At 48.2% G+C, this 13,093-nt stretch overlaps 6 protein-coding genes and 1 non-coding gene; 1 reads left to right on the top strand and 6 right to left on the bottom strand.

Annotated features, from left to right (window-relative positions):
- Nucleotides 1-20: 20 nt before the first annotated feature.
- CNAG_07913 (hypothetical protein) lies at nucleotides 21-862 on the bottom strand (the record flags this gene model as incomplete). The annotated part of the gene is made up of 3 exons (XM_012197864.1): nucleotides 21-149; nucleotides 204-302; nucleotides 353-862. 3 exons carry the CDS (start codon nucleotides 860-862, stop codon nucleotides 21-23), a joined length of 738 nt encoding a protein of 245 aa, XP_012053254.1.
- A 400-nt stretch (nucleotides 863-1,262) lies between these two features.
- CNAG_07912 (hypothetical protein) lies at nucleotides 1,263-2,220 on the bottom strand. Its single transcript, XM_012197863.1, has 2 exons — nucleotides 1,488-2,220; nucleotides 1,263-1,434 (listed from the first exon to the last, which is right to left on the bottom strand). The coding sequence occupies exon 1, from the start codon at nucleotides 1,948-1,950 to the stop codon at nucleotides 1,519-1,521; it is 432 nt and encodes a 143-aa protein (XP_012053253.1). The 5' UTR covers nucleotides 1,951-2,220; the 3' UTR covers nucleotides 1,263-1,434; nucleotides 1,488-1,518.
- A 242-nt stretch (nucleotides 2,221-2,462) lies between these two features.
- On the bottom strand, nucleotides 2,463-4,868 carry CNAG_06209 (hypothetical protein; the record flags this gene model as incomplete). The annotated part of the gene is made up of 5 exons (XM_012197816.1): nucleotides 4,315-4,868; nucleotides 3,797-3,875; nucleotides 3,604-3,648; nucleotides 3,163-3,337; nucleotides 2,463-2,634 (listed from the first exon to the last, which is right to left on the bottom strand). The coding sequence occupies exons 1-5, from the start codon at nucleotides 4,384-4,386 to the stop codon at nucleotides 2,463-2,465; spliced, it is 543 nt and encodes a 180-aa protein (XP_012053206.1). The 5' UTR covers nucleotides 4,387-4,868.
- Nucleotides 4,869-5,062: 194 nt separating this feature from the next.
- CNAG_06208 (heat shock 70kDa protein 4) lies at nucleotides 5,063-7,956 on the bottom strand. XM_012197815.1 has 5 exons: nucleotides 7,735-7,956; nucleotides 7,468-7,666; nucleotides 6,002-7,402; nucleotides 5,601-5,951; nucleotides 5,063-5,546 (listed from the first exon to the last, which is right to left on the bottom strand). The coding sequence occupies exons 1-5, from the start codon at nucleotides 7,842-7,844 to the stop codon at nucleotides 5,286-5,288; spliced, it is 2,322 nt and encodes a 773-aa protein (XP_012053205.1). The 5' UTR covers nucleotides 7,845-7,956; the 3' UTR covers nucleotides 5,063-5,285.
- Nucleotides 7,957-9,594: 1,638 nt separating this feature from the next.
- On the bottom strand, nucleotides 9,595-10,272 carry CNAG_06207 (hypothetical protein). Its single transcript, XM_012197814.1, has 3 exons — nucleotides 10,084-10,272; nucleotides 9,932-10,022; nucleotides 9,595-9,871 (listed from the first exon to the last, which is right to left on the bottom strand). The coding sequence occupies exons 1-3, from the start codon at nucleotides 10,110-10,112 to the stop codon at nucleotides 9,620-9,622; spliced, it is 372 nt and encodes a 123-aa protein (XP_012053204.1). The 5' UTR covers nucleotides 10,113-10,272; the 3' UTR covers nucleotides 9,595-9,619.
- Nucleotides 10,273-11,105: 833 nt separating this feature from the next.
- CNAG_13083 lies at nucleotides 11,106-12,709 on the top strand. XR_001046363.1 has 1 exon: nucleotides 11,106-12,709. It is a non-coding gene; the product is annotated as a hypothetical RNA (non-coding RNA).
- Nucleotides 12,673-13,093, bottom strand: part of CNAG_06206 (ATP-dependent RNA helicase DBP9) — a 2,234-nt gene continuing 1,813 nt past the window's right edge. The window contains exon 5 of the mRNA XM_012197813.1: nucleotides 12,673-13,093. This exon is cut by the window's right edge and continues 811 nt beyond it. Within this exon, the coding sequence (XP_012053203.1) occupies nucleotides 12,729-13,093 (365 nt within the window). The 3' untranslated portion in view covers nucleotides 12,673-12,728.

Below are 13,093 nucleotides of genomic sequence, written 5' to 3'. Positions count from 1 at the left end.
AACAAGGGTCTTCGGCATTGTTATAACTCCATGGAGACGTCCCCCTCGGCCATTTTCCTCTTTTCAACGTCTGGCCTTTGCGACTCTTCCAGTCGTTTCCTGGATAGTTCGGTAACAACCTCGACTGCAAGTTGCGTAAGTGCGTCAACCTACGAATCAAGACCAAACGTCAGCCTGGCAATTCACCCTTTCGATAGACTCACGCTCATGCCTGGGATGTTATTGTCTTCATTCAGGCGACTTCCCGGAGGAATGCTCATGTAGGCATCAGGAAAGCTTGACCCGTATCCGCGAGACATGGACTGCGGTGCTCATTAGTTTATCTCGTAATCGGCCTCGAGAGATCACCTACCGCGCCACCCCAACTGAAACTATTAATCCATTCCTTAGGTCCTCCATTATCCTTCCTCAGATTTCTATCCCAATTCCAACCTTCAGCCCCATCCACTTCGTCTTTGTCATCGTCAAACTCCTGCCCCTCGTCCCACGAAAACATCTGGAACTGATACCTACTCCACCATTGCTCAGTACCCTTCATTGGTACCGTCTTAATCTTCTTCAACGGACTTGATGCATGCGGCCGATGGTAAGTATCACCATGGGTCTGTAGAGTATTGAGGTCCTGAGTTGGAAAAGGTGCTTGGGCGACTAGAGCGGCTGGAGTTTGATCATGGCTTTGGGTCTGGGTTTGACCTTGACTTTGAGTTTGATTTCGACAAGAGCCTAGTGGTAGGGTACTGGCTATCTTGGGAGAAGGGGCAGCCAGAGCTGGAGCTGGTGCATGAGGGTAGGGGCTTGGATTAATCTTGTTGGGTTTGGGCATTGATGATTTGTTGCGGCGATGGCGTCGAGAGTTAGGCATCGGATGACGTTGAACTTGAGAGTGGAATTTGACCAAGATAAGTTGAATAACTAGGGGAGGACTGAGGTCGAACAGCGAGGGAGCCAAGGATGGTTTGATTATTTGCTATGGGCTTCGACGATGGGTAGGCAAAGATGCGTCAGCCAGTGGGTACCAACAAGAGATGGGTTATCGGACAAGATTGATCCTAACAAAACAAACAAAGCACGCCAGACAGATGTAACTGTGATTGTTTGGGACAACGACGCTGAAAGGCCAGCCGGCTTGACTAGACTGGCTCCGTCCAGGAGGTCCGTGCGCAGCCTACCAATCTTTAGCCAACTATCAGTACGTCTACGCATTGCCTAACAACTTGCCGTCTCTCTCACGCTGTGCTATTACACGAGTGCACCACCTGATATATGCAGCTAGGGTCTGATACATACACATAAAGCTTTCCCTGCCGCTTCCAGCTTTGTGTGCTTCAACAAAAATTACAGACAACTAACTACTTCTACAACATGCTAAATATACAATCCTTTTAACATTCTTTATTGTCACTTTGGACTTTCTATCAATTACACGTTTCAACTCTACGTCGCCATCAGCGCCTATCTCAAAGTTTGATGAGGGGAATGGAACTTACTTCGTTACAGCATCATTCTCTATCATTTCGATCATGTGCACTCATTTGGCAAGTCTATAGGAGACAGCTTGGGTGCCCCAGGACATACAGCATTTCTTCCCAAAGGCTCTTGCCCCTTCTCACCCCACCTCCGTCCTTGTCCATCTTCCTTCTCGCTGACCGACCTCGTCAGATCCTCCACACTTTCGTCATCACTTTCGCTGGACTCGTTGATGACAATTTCGGTGGGATACTCGGCCGGATATAGGCCGGGAAACTGGGTGGAATACTCGGCATGCGGGGTGATGATCATGAATGAGATTGTCGAAGCTTCCGATGAAGGGGTTTGGCTCATTGCCAAGTCGGGTGTTCGGGCAGGTGTCTCTTCTCCGGGGGATGTGCATGGTGGGTAGGAGAAGGAGGGAAGGGGGAGTTTGAATCGGATGATGAGTTTGGATAGTGAAGGGGTCTTGCGGATCGGCATGTTGTTTGAATATACAGGAACTGGGCTGAGTGGCAGAAGGGAAGAAATGTGGTAGATGAAGGTAAGTTGTACGTTGTTTGTAAAGTTGCGATTGTGATGACAAAGTGTGGTAAGAGTGATACAGAAGGAGTCTCAATCACTCAAGGACAAAGTACTGCAAGTTGGTTGTAACGGTAACTCAGGTGAAGAAGAGCAGGAAGAATGGGACAACGCCACAACGCAGCTTAGAGCCTTAATATAACTACAAATCTGCATCCACAGCGAGTAGCGTACAGCATATATTCTTTCGGTGAAGAAAACGACGAAAAGGTGTTATCCGGCGAAAAGGCAGCAGATACAGGCCAGGGCAGCCAAGAAATTTACGCTTTTGTCGCGCCAAGGCCAGACATTCCAAAAAGTCTTACCAAGACTTCATACCTCACGCTTCATGCTTCAAACGGCTATCCAGGAACCGAATAGCGCAACGGATAAAGCTGGAAACTGCAAAAGAGTACGACCTCATTTTCTCCTTTTCAGCGGCCGATGCCTTCCTTCTCCGTCGTTCTTCTTACGCCTTGCCTCACGAGCCACCTACTTCCTACGATATCATATGCTGCATGCAATTTTTCTTGACAAGCTACCGCTTTTTGCATCTCGTTTGCATATGCGGTCGTGTACCAAAAAGTGAAGGAGGTTCGCTTCTGGCTGTTTGCCGTTCAATACCGCCTCTCGCAGTCTTAATCAGTCTTCAATTACACGGAGCGGCCGAAATTTGGTCCGTCCTTTGCGAATGCCGTTGCCTCACTGTCGATCGCCTGGCTTCTTCTACTAATAGCAACGCAGCAAGCAAGAAAAAAAGTTAAACTAGCGTCCACGGACTATAATTACCCGCCGGTAACATCCGGGGGCACCATGTGAAACGCCGTGTGGCTCCGTTATTCTCCAGACTTCAGGGAAACGAGAGCTGGGGAAGGGTCGAGATTAGAGATGATGATGATAAATTACGTGTGGCTGAAAAACTTCTTCCTCTCTTATCTCACTTGTCTCTTTTATTAACCACCACACTGCAAGAAAAGAACACTACGCGACCGGATATGAAAAGAGGTACCCCACAATCGGTAACCGGGCTTCTGCAAACGCCGGGCCTCTAAAGGGGTAACAATGCAGTACCTGGGACCTGGTCACCTATCAGATGTTTGCGATTTGTAGGCAGATACAAAGGTATCCACTCACCTAGCCGATGTTTGCGATTTGCAGTCTGCAGAAAAGAAACGGTACCCACTTAGGCAAATGCCATGTGAACGGGTAATGGCGTGTGTGGGCGTGACAGCTGAGCAAGAGTCGTCGCAATCCTTCCTAAACCATAATACATATATGGCACGAGGAGATTCCAGGCGTCTTCCGATTGCTATACAATCTAAATAAGAACAGAACAGAAATGGAACATCTATTTTAATGGTCGAGGCTTTCTCTTCTTTCTACGAGACTTCAGTAGTCTCGGCTAAAGAAACCTGCTCTGCGCCTTCGTTCCTCAAGCTTACAAATATTTGTGGTTCAACACACTAATAATACGTACGTAGTTCTACAATGATATATTCCGATCTTGCGGAAGAGTCAGCAGTCGCTTTTTTGTCTACGCAAGTGCGGGATATAGAAATGAAACATCGAACTTACCAAAGGATATCTCGTCAAGCATCTCAAGCTCGGATGCCAAACTGGCTTCCGATCCCAAATCAGAGGTGTCGCCGCCAACATTCCCCACTCTTCGTCGCCACTGTCGCTTCCACCCCCCACTCTTGTCACGAAATTGCTGACACTCTTGACGCTGCGGACTTGTCTCTCAGCTTCGCTCTCACACTCACCTAACTCTTCCTCACTTTCCACATCTTCTTCATACCTCCTCGTCTTGCGCTTTCTTCCTCCTGTACCATTTCACCTTCCCCTTCCTGGAAGATTAGCCCCACATTTGTGCCAATGGTGGCAGATTTTTATTATGCAGCAGCCTCCCATTCTTCCCATCCCATCCTATATATCCATTGCTCAGTACCCTTCATGGGCTTGGCTGATAGTTTAGATTCAGGCAGAGCAGAGTCAAAGAAGCCCGTGGAACTTAAAGAAGAGGAGTCGTCTCCAAACGGGGAGGGAAAAATGGAGGTATGCTGACTGTTGGTGGAGGGGCAAAGGCTATTAATCCCGATACCGACACTGATCTGTTCTAGTACCTCTAAATTATCCGATGAATTTAGTTGAGCTTTAAGTCGGCTTTGATCCTCCCTCTGGTACGCCTGGGGCTGGGAATAAGTCTGGGTTCCAGAAGGGAATGGCGGCAAAAGGTTCGAAGGCAAAGGGGTCGGTAGCTGATGCTGGTACTGCTGATACCCTAACCGAGGCCGGCGTGCTAAGTTCGACTGGGATTGAGAGGATGACGGCGCTTGAGGACCATAGATGGCCCGGCATGTTTTTGAGGATTATTGTTGCTTCTGAAAGTGACACCAGTTACAGGTACTCGGCCCGAAGGCCTGTGCGCTTGAGCTCGCTCGTATGATATTCGACCATGTTGATGACTGTATGAAATAGTAATAGACATTGGTGGAGACAGTTAGAAGATTGTGGTAAGGTCCTAAGCTACTGTGCGGCTGCTGTATCTGATTCCCGGGACGAGGCCGAACATGAGTAGAAAATGTGGGCGTATCCTTTTATAAGTTATCCTTGAAACGGGGGGCATTGGTATCCGCAGTACCCGTATGGACCATATGGGTCAAAAATATCATAAGGCAATGATTCTGGTGGAAATCTTTGTGAAGTGTGTTAGGGGTTGAACGGGGCCGCGGCGAGAGATAAGCATTGAATGGGGGATGGAAGCTCGGGTTGCGGAAAAGCTGTTTGAAGCTCTTCAACCACTTGAGAGAGCTCGATTTCCATATTTACGTTGTCAAATCTCCAATTGGCGAGTTGTTTTGTATATCGGAGGTCTGTTGAAAAGTATATGTATAAGTAACGGCAATAGAAGCATTCAATGACGGGCGCTGGTAGCTGTTAGTGCAAAAAAAAATTTGTTGACGATGATAAATAAATAATAAGATTCAAACAATCGATGACGGATTACAGATGAACGCCACACCATCAGACAAGGCATCAAACAGGTCCATGGTTTTTCATCCATTTAACTGCTTATTATTACGTATTGAAGGACTTGTAGACAGACAAGAGACTGTCAAACTTTCTAAAATGATCATAGAAAACAACGAAAGCCAATTATGCATGGTTTCTGTATTCGTCACATAAATTAGACTGGATATCTTCTTCCTCTTCTAATAACAAACAACCTCTACAACGCCCAAGCTTCAACAACGCATCTAATCGATATCCATCTCCTCAACCCTGGCCTCGGGCTCCTCCTCAGTCTTCTCCTGCGCAGGGGGCTGCTGAGGAGTCTCGGTGGTGACCTTAGGCTTAGGTTTGGGCTTGTTGAGGATAGCATTGCTGCTGTAGACAACGTCCTCTCGTCGCCTGTTGATCTCGGCAGAAGTGATGACAGGGTTAACGTTCTTGGGTTTTTCCGATTGACGGAAGAGTTGGTCCTCAAGCCATTGTTGGGTGGTGGCACACTTCTCAATCTACAAATATGTTAGCGTTGCCCTTGAACATGAAATGTGTAAGTGTATACTCACGACCTTGGCCTTCTCAGATTCCTCGATGTGGCTGTACTTCTCCTCCTCACCCTGGGCAGCGGTCAAGTAAGTGTTCAAAGCCTCCCTAAGAGCGGCGGCAGCCCTGGGCCTATCCTCGCTCTCCTTCCACCTCAACACGATAGGGTCGCCCATTGCCTTAAGGGCGTCGAGCTTCTGGACGTAGGCAGACTTGGTGGCATCCTCACCCTCCTCAGAGTAGAGCCAGTCCTCAGCCTCCTGAAGACCCTGAAGGAGAGCATCCTTCTCCGAAGCCTGGACGTAGTTGGCGTATCGGTCGTCAAGCTTGCCCCGGGTGTCGTAGACATACTCTTCAAGAGCGTTCTTGCGGTCCTAGAAGACGAAGTTAGACATTGCGCAAACATAAAATATAGAAAACTCACCTCGGTCTCCATGACCAACTTGTCCTCAGCGTGCATCTTACCCTCCTTCTCGGTAAGGTCGTTGACCTTGTCCTGAACCAAACCAGTGTACTGACTAACAACGGGGCAATCACCCTTCCTCTGGATCTTCTTAACGAGCTTCTTCTCGGTCTTCGCATCCTCGCCCTCACCAACTGTAACCTCCTCCTCCTTTTCAACCTCCTCAACGCAGTAGGCACCCTCAAAGTTCATGATACCGTGCAAATTAAGTCGAGCCTTAACCTTGACGATGGAAAGGTCGCCAGAAGCGGGTTTCTCGACGCTCTTGACAGTGTACTTGCCGATCCAGGGGTTGATACCCTTGGGGAGAGAGGCGGGGTCGGCGTAAGCAGCCTCGAGCTCGAAGGCACCCTGTCGGTAAAAGGTAAGGACCTTGGTTGAAGGGATCGGGTTAGCGGTACCGAAAACAACGAGTTCGGTGTCCTCATCGGGGTTACCAGCCTCCTTCTCCCATGAGATTTTGATGGGGTAAGCGGCAATGTCGTGGACGGCAAACTCCCTGACTCGGAAGACGGGGGAGAGGGAAGCACAAGCGAAGGTGGCACCTCGGGCAATAGCCTCATCCTGGTTAAGGGTGAAGTTAAGGACTTTACCGCCGAAGAACTGCTGGATTCGCTCCTTAATGGCAGGAATACGGGTAGATCCGCCGACAAGCTCGACGGCGTCAATTTGATCAATGGTAAGACCGGCCTTCTCAAGGGCCTCGGCAAGAGGGACGGAGACACGGGAGAGGAGATGGTCAGTGAGCTTCTCGAAGGACTCTCGGGTCAAAGTAGAAGTGGCGTCAATGTCGTTCATGAGCGATTCAACGTTGATAGGGGCTTCAGTGTTGGCGGAGAGGACCTTCTTGAGACGTTCACAGCCAGTGGTAAGTCGGAAGACAGCCTTGGGGGAAGAGAGGACGTCAATCTTGTACTTGGTCTTAAATTCTTCAGCGAAGTGCTGGACTAAAGCGTAGTCGAAGTCCCGGCCACCGAAGTGCCTGTCGTAGGCAGTGGACTTGATGGTCAACTGGCCCTTGGAGAAGGCAACAACTGCGACAGAATAGTCTGAATGGCCGACGTCAACGAAAACAACGTGTCGGGGAGCCTCGGTGCTCTCGGGCAAGTCAGCCTTGGTGATACCGTAACCAAGAGCAACAGCGGTGTTGTCGTTGATGAGTCGGAGAGCATTGAGACCGGCGATGTTGGCGGCGTCGAGTAAAGCACGTCGCTGGACGTCGGTGAACCATCCGGGAACGGCAATAACAACGTCGGAAACGGACTGCTTCAGCTCAGCAGCGGTGGTGTCTCGGAGCTTGCCAAGGTAGGCAGCAACGAGCTGAGTGAAAGAGAAGTCGGTGGGCTCGCCAAGATAGTTGACCTTGGCAGTCTCAAAGTTAGCACTAATGAAAAGAAAAAAAACCACATTTAATGACCTGAGCTTACCTTTACACCAATCTCACCGTTAACGTCAACGAGCTGGGCGTTGATGAACTTCTTCTCATACTCCTCAACCTCGGGGTCGTTGAAAGACCTGCCGATCAACCTCTTCAAAGAGCCAACGGTGTTCTTGAAGTTTGAAGTCTCGGCGGTCTTGGCGGATTCACCGATAAATCGTTGACGGGGGGTAAAAGAGACGAGAGAACTATAAAAAACCATAAGTTGGCTGATGTATTCAAAGGACACACAAGCCAAACGCCAGCAAGTACTTACGGGGTGGCACGGTTGGAAACTTCGTTGACAATAATGTCGATTCCTCGGTGTCGGGCAACACCAACCTTGGAGGAAAGGTTACCGAGATCAATACCGACGACACTGGCCATTTTCTAATGTTTTCTATTTGTTTTAGTGCTACAGAGATTAGAAGAAAGAAATGTGGATTTTTAAAGGGAAGGACGATTCGTTCTTTTTAGTTGTGCATTCGCCATCAGCCTCTGCCAGCGAACTTGCCAGAGCTTGGCAGAACGGCCTCGAAGCTTTTTGCATTGGGGAGAAATTCCACAAAATTACGTCGCAGATATTATTCTAGCGGAGACGGCCGCCATGACCCCGCCAAGCAGTAGCCCTTCGGGTCCCCCCCTCCACCTTCTTGGCTTCTGACGCAAAAAAGCTTCGTGCGACATGTTTAAGGGAGACGAGGACGAGGTCCATCGTGGGGCTTGTGTCGAGCCTACGACATGTTTCGAGTTGCCTGACCCGTCGTCTCAACCTCTGTTTCATGCTTATTTTACGTCTGTGACACGGTGTCCGAATCTATGTGCGTTCATTCTTCAGTAGTCGACAGAAGCGGCAAACGACTATAAACCGACAGGCGATGCAGCAGATTGCTATTTCGCAAACTTTTTTCGACATCGAGACTTATGTCCTCCCAAAGCATAATCCTCCCTCGTACTTCCGTGCCATATCAACTTTTTTACCGGCAGAAAGAGCGGTATAAGGTTGAATGAACCACTGAATTAAACTTGTTCTCGTCTTGCATCCTGTTATGCTTCTTCAAATGCCTATCAAGGAAGACAAAGTATCTGATGGATATGAGCGGAATCTAGAGATGTTAGTGAGCAGTCCAAAGAACCCAATCTCTAAATCCATAATAGAATCATGTACCTTTTAGGCCTTGTGCTTTTTATTACTTGAATAAAAATATAGAGAACCGACTATACATTAAGCATCATTTCAGATACCCACAATGGGAAACACATCCCTATTAGGAAATCAAAAGATCGGAACCCGTTCATGTCTCACCATCATACAGCCAGCTGTACTGGCCCCAGTCATTCTCGCTATTGTGTCAGGATGTATGTTGGGTACAGCACATGACGATAACGAGTGTCCTCTGAGGGAAAAGCTGTCAGTAACATAACCTCATGAACCGCGGCGATTATTATATTCAAGCAAACCACAGGCCCGAAGTGTCGGTTACTTTCAATTCTGTTCAGATATGCTAACCACTTATGCTTATCTCGACGTTCCGCCAAACAACATGTAGGCTTACCATCTCATCCATAGACTATCCCCCTGTAGTGCCAATCGATGTCAAAACGCCAAGAGCACCTCCCGATACTGGATTTACGAACAATTTCCTTTCCAGAGCTTCATATCAATCAGGCAGTGATTTGGCTTGGACAGGCGGCGATGGGATGTATGTTGTGACCAAGGGCAGTAAAGACTTCGTCGCGCAGTTACGACTTTGTCGGGCAGTTTGAGTATATCGTGTATCTAAATCAATCCCAATAACATATTAAATCGTGGCGGAACGTCAACATTGGCATTGATATTTGGGCGGGGATGTCGGCTACCGTCATTTAAATGGTAGATATTCCTCGTATTCCGTTGATGTAAGTCCGTAAACATTTTCCAGAAGAAAGCTGACAATCTCACATGGCTTTTACTGTTGGTGATTCCCATAACGTTGCCATTCATCATACAGGTTTTGGTCAAGACAGATCTGACTTTGTCATCGCATAGAGTCATAAATAATCTTCAACATCCAATGGATATCATTTACTTATTGCGCTTCATGATTTGCACCAACTACTCCACGTGGATCACTTATGATAATGGACGTAGCCTTGAGAGATTTGTGGAAAAATGCCTGATGTTATGTCATATCATGTACATTATACAAAAGTCCTACAATGTCAACGTCGCCTGAGAGACCGTCCGAAACAGGCGCGTGAGTAAACCGGTTATTATGATGACTACTAAACTTCCTATGTTGTCCTTGCTTTTGAGGAGAAATTCTCTCTGATGTTCTATCATCATTACTCTCGGGGGATCTCGAACTTGACACCGCCGTGCTTGGGAAGCCACCGAAGGTGATCTCGGTCTTCCTTGATGTGTTTGGTGAGCACTAAGAAGGTCAAGTCAGCACTGTTTTTGCTCAAGACGAACTTGAAGGAGATTGACTTACTATACGTGGCACCGGAGCACATGACAACAACGATCGCAACAAGAGGGTAGGCATCAACGGGGACAGGCTTGTCATGGAAGAACTGTCGGAACTAATTAAGGATGTCAATCGCGTCTTCTTTGAGTAGATATTAGTAAGAGATTATGACTTACAGGACCCATAGGCTCGGGCCGGGGGACATAGGTAGAAGCCTTGCGAGCGACCATGTTCCTCGCGGCGGGCATTGTGGTGGTAGTGGTTCGGAGAAGAGATCGAACAAACATTGTGAATGTACGTTTGTTTGTTGGGATGGGGTTAACAGTGTTGATTGTTTCTTAAGGTGGCTTGTGCTCGGTGCTTAACAAGGTTGTTGTCTTTGTGAGTCTTGCCTCAGAAACCTCCTTATATATCCTCTTACCCCGCTTTCACTCCTCAGTATGCATGTACAATATACCTGGAGTCGGATTCGGGCGCTTACGGTGAATGATCATTCATTTGACGTAGAACAAGCCACAGCCGAAACCACTTTCGAAAAGAAAGCTCGCCATAACGGAACAAATAGCCAGGTGAACGACCAAGTTTGTTGTCCATTCACGAAACTGGAAATGCGAAGGGTGCTCGAGGTTGCATACGGAATGATTAGGAAATACCACTTTGGGTAAGAAAATCGGAACGCTTTTACCTGGTATGCGGGGCTTGCCGGCGATTTTCAACGAGTTCTTCTACAAATCCTCGGAAAGATAATTACAGCAAAATTCGGACGCGGCCAGACAACGGCGGCGGCGGATCCTTTTCCTGCCTTCTTTTTTTTTTCGTTCATCGAGTGCTCAGATGTTGCATCATCATCATGCTCGGAACGAATGCTGTTTACATCGGGACGAGCCGTGCGGCTGTATTTGTCGAGCTTCTTCCGACTAAATCGGGTTCCCATATTCTATGCTGGATACTGAAAGGATGAGAAGCTGCTTGCTGGTGGAGAGGCCCCTTGCGCTTTTGTATGTCTCATGCGGCACCCTGCAGGGGATGCGTGAGGTGAATGTCTTCCGGTCTTTAGGCTTCCATCAATTCGGGTCGGAACATCTGATGTAACCGTGTCGGATTTGTAGATCCTAAAGACTCAAAGAAGTCTGGTATCTATGTGTTAATAGTACTGCAGTTTCCTGTTTAGAGCGCTCGACGCTTCACGCATAATTGACTCTTGCTCAATCCCTGGATCACAAAAATCTCTTCGTTCGAGCCGCAGCCGCCTCACAGATGATGTTAGCAGTGATGCCAAGATTTTTCTCTTTACCTTCTCGGGCGTTCACGGTGTAAGTCGCCAGAAAGGACCTTCACGCTCTCACATTACCTCTCAAACATACCGGAAGCTTCCTACACTCTCCCATGGACGTCCCATGGCATCCAACTATCCGTTTGGGGGGTATATGTTCATGTGGCTCCGACCGGAATCGGATAGATATGGCTCAACACCTGACTCGACAAAAGTCTTTTATTGGTCGACTGTTGGGAACCGTGGAAGGATCAGGTTGGGTTTACCTGCTGGCATTCGTTCCGGCCTCGGCCATATCATACCAACCCTTGACCCGAGTCGGTGGTCAAATGTAGTCAACTGCAGCAAGCCGATTCGAAGACGGAGCGGAGTTCGGCTTGGGTCGCCTGTGGATCGGAAAGCGACAGGCGAGGATGGGTTATTTGGTACAGCACAGAGTCGAGAAATGACAGGGATATTGGATAATTGCTCCCATTGCCGTTCAAGGGCTTCTAATCAAGCAAAATGAAGGAATGCCTCGGACCGGGGTGCGGTGTGTGAACTTTGGTTGTCCGCTGGTTGTCCCAAGCTATCGTCGCCCTTCTCCCTTGCGAACCAACCCTCGATGAAAAGAGAGAGGAAGAAGTCCGTATACATCGTTCTTTTCTATACGGAGCGGTTATTACCAAATGAGCTCTTCTTTCGCTTCCTATACTCGTCCGTGGGAGGGGAGAGAGAGGTGCTGAACTCTTGGCGCTCAAGCTTTCTGGAAATCTCTTATGACCTTCTGTTCTACATAGGTATAAGCTCTGCTGACATTAGGCTTACAGTCGTCTTGCCACATGCTCCGCAATTCTCAAACTTAAACCGCCACCCAACAACGGTTGATAAATACTCATTTCATCAGCCGTCGAGCTCATAATTCCTCAAGCAGACTTATCGACTGCCATTTCCCAACTCCGGCGATGGGCATTTTTATTATACCTACTACCTCTTCCTAATTTGACATGCCTCACTTCACAACTTCTCGGCCCGATCGAAGGTGTGTGCGATGGACGACGTCACTGACTGTACCATACGCAGAATGATCTTTTCAATTATCTGTCACTCGCCGTATACAAGGTCTCTATTGGGAGCGTAGATGGTATGAATCAGGAGGGTAATCGGATAATCGGTAATTAGTATATCTATCATATCTCTGCTCTCGTCGTGGACACCAGAAGCCCGACGAGCAGTTTGACATCCAGAGGCTATGGGTGACTTCAATCTTGAAATTTTACAACATTTCCTTCTCTACTGGCGGCAACACGCTTAGTTTTCCCTGGTTTTCGTTTTAACGATTGAACAGTTCTTCATCCCACTTCCCACCTGCAGGTGGGCATTGTGGTGTCCTTCCCATGTCTCCGAAGTCTAACTCATCTGTCGTCCGGCGGCTTTGGTGAGATGTTATGGAGGAATGGGCGGGGCCCTGTAACAATGTCGATTTGCAGTTATATACTTGCTTCTAAACGTTCTGATTGACTATCTATCATATGCATACATGACAAGCCCTGAAGAACAAGAGAACCACTACTTGAACTTTAAGGGATCAACCTTCTTGCCCTTACCGCTCTTTGATCCCCTGCCTCCTCGTCCTCTATGACCCCCCCTTCCTCGTCTAGAGAATCCAACGCCTGCATGATCAGTTACATCCCCACCCGCTGGGAGGGCCGCAATCTTCGGCATAAGATAATTGGGGACATGTTTGAGGTGGGTTTGTTGTCGGGTAGGATGAAGAGGAGTATCATGTCGGAGGTAAGACAAGTCGAGGGGATTGGCGGCGAAGTGAGATTTGAGCTTTTCGCTGTTCAACAACTCTCGCCTGACTTCTTCTCTTCTCGCTTCAGCGACCCTCTTGCCAGTGACTGCTTTCAACGCATCCTCCATTCGATATC

This window comes from Cryptococcus neoformans, chromosome 12 (genome assembly GCF_000149245.1).
Source record: "Cryptococcus neoformans var. grubii H99 chromosome 12, complete sequence".
Classification (NCBI taxonomy): domain Eukaryota; kingdom Fungi; phylum Basidiomycota; class Tremellomycetes; order Tremellales; family Cryptococcaceae; genus Cryptococcus; species Cryptococcus neoformans.
Note: the sequence above shows the minus strand (reverse complement) of the source record. Positions and strands in the feature narration are given on the sequence as shown.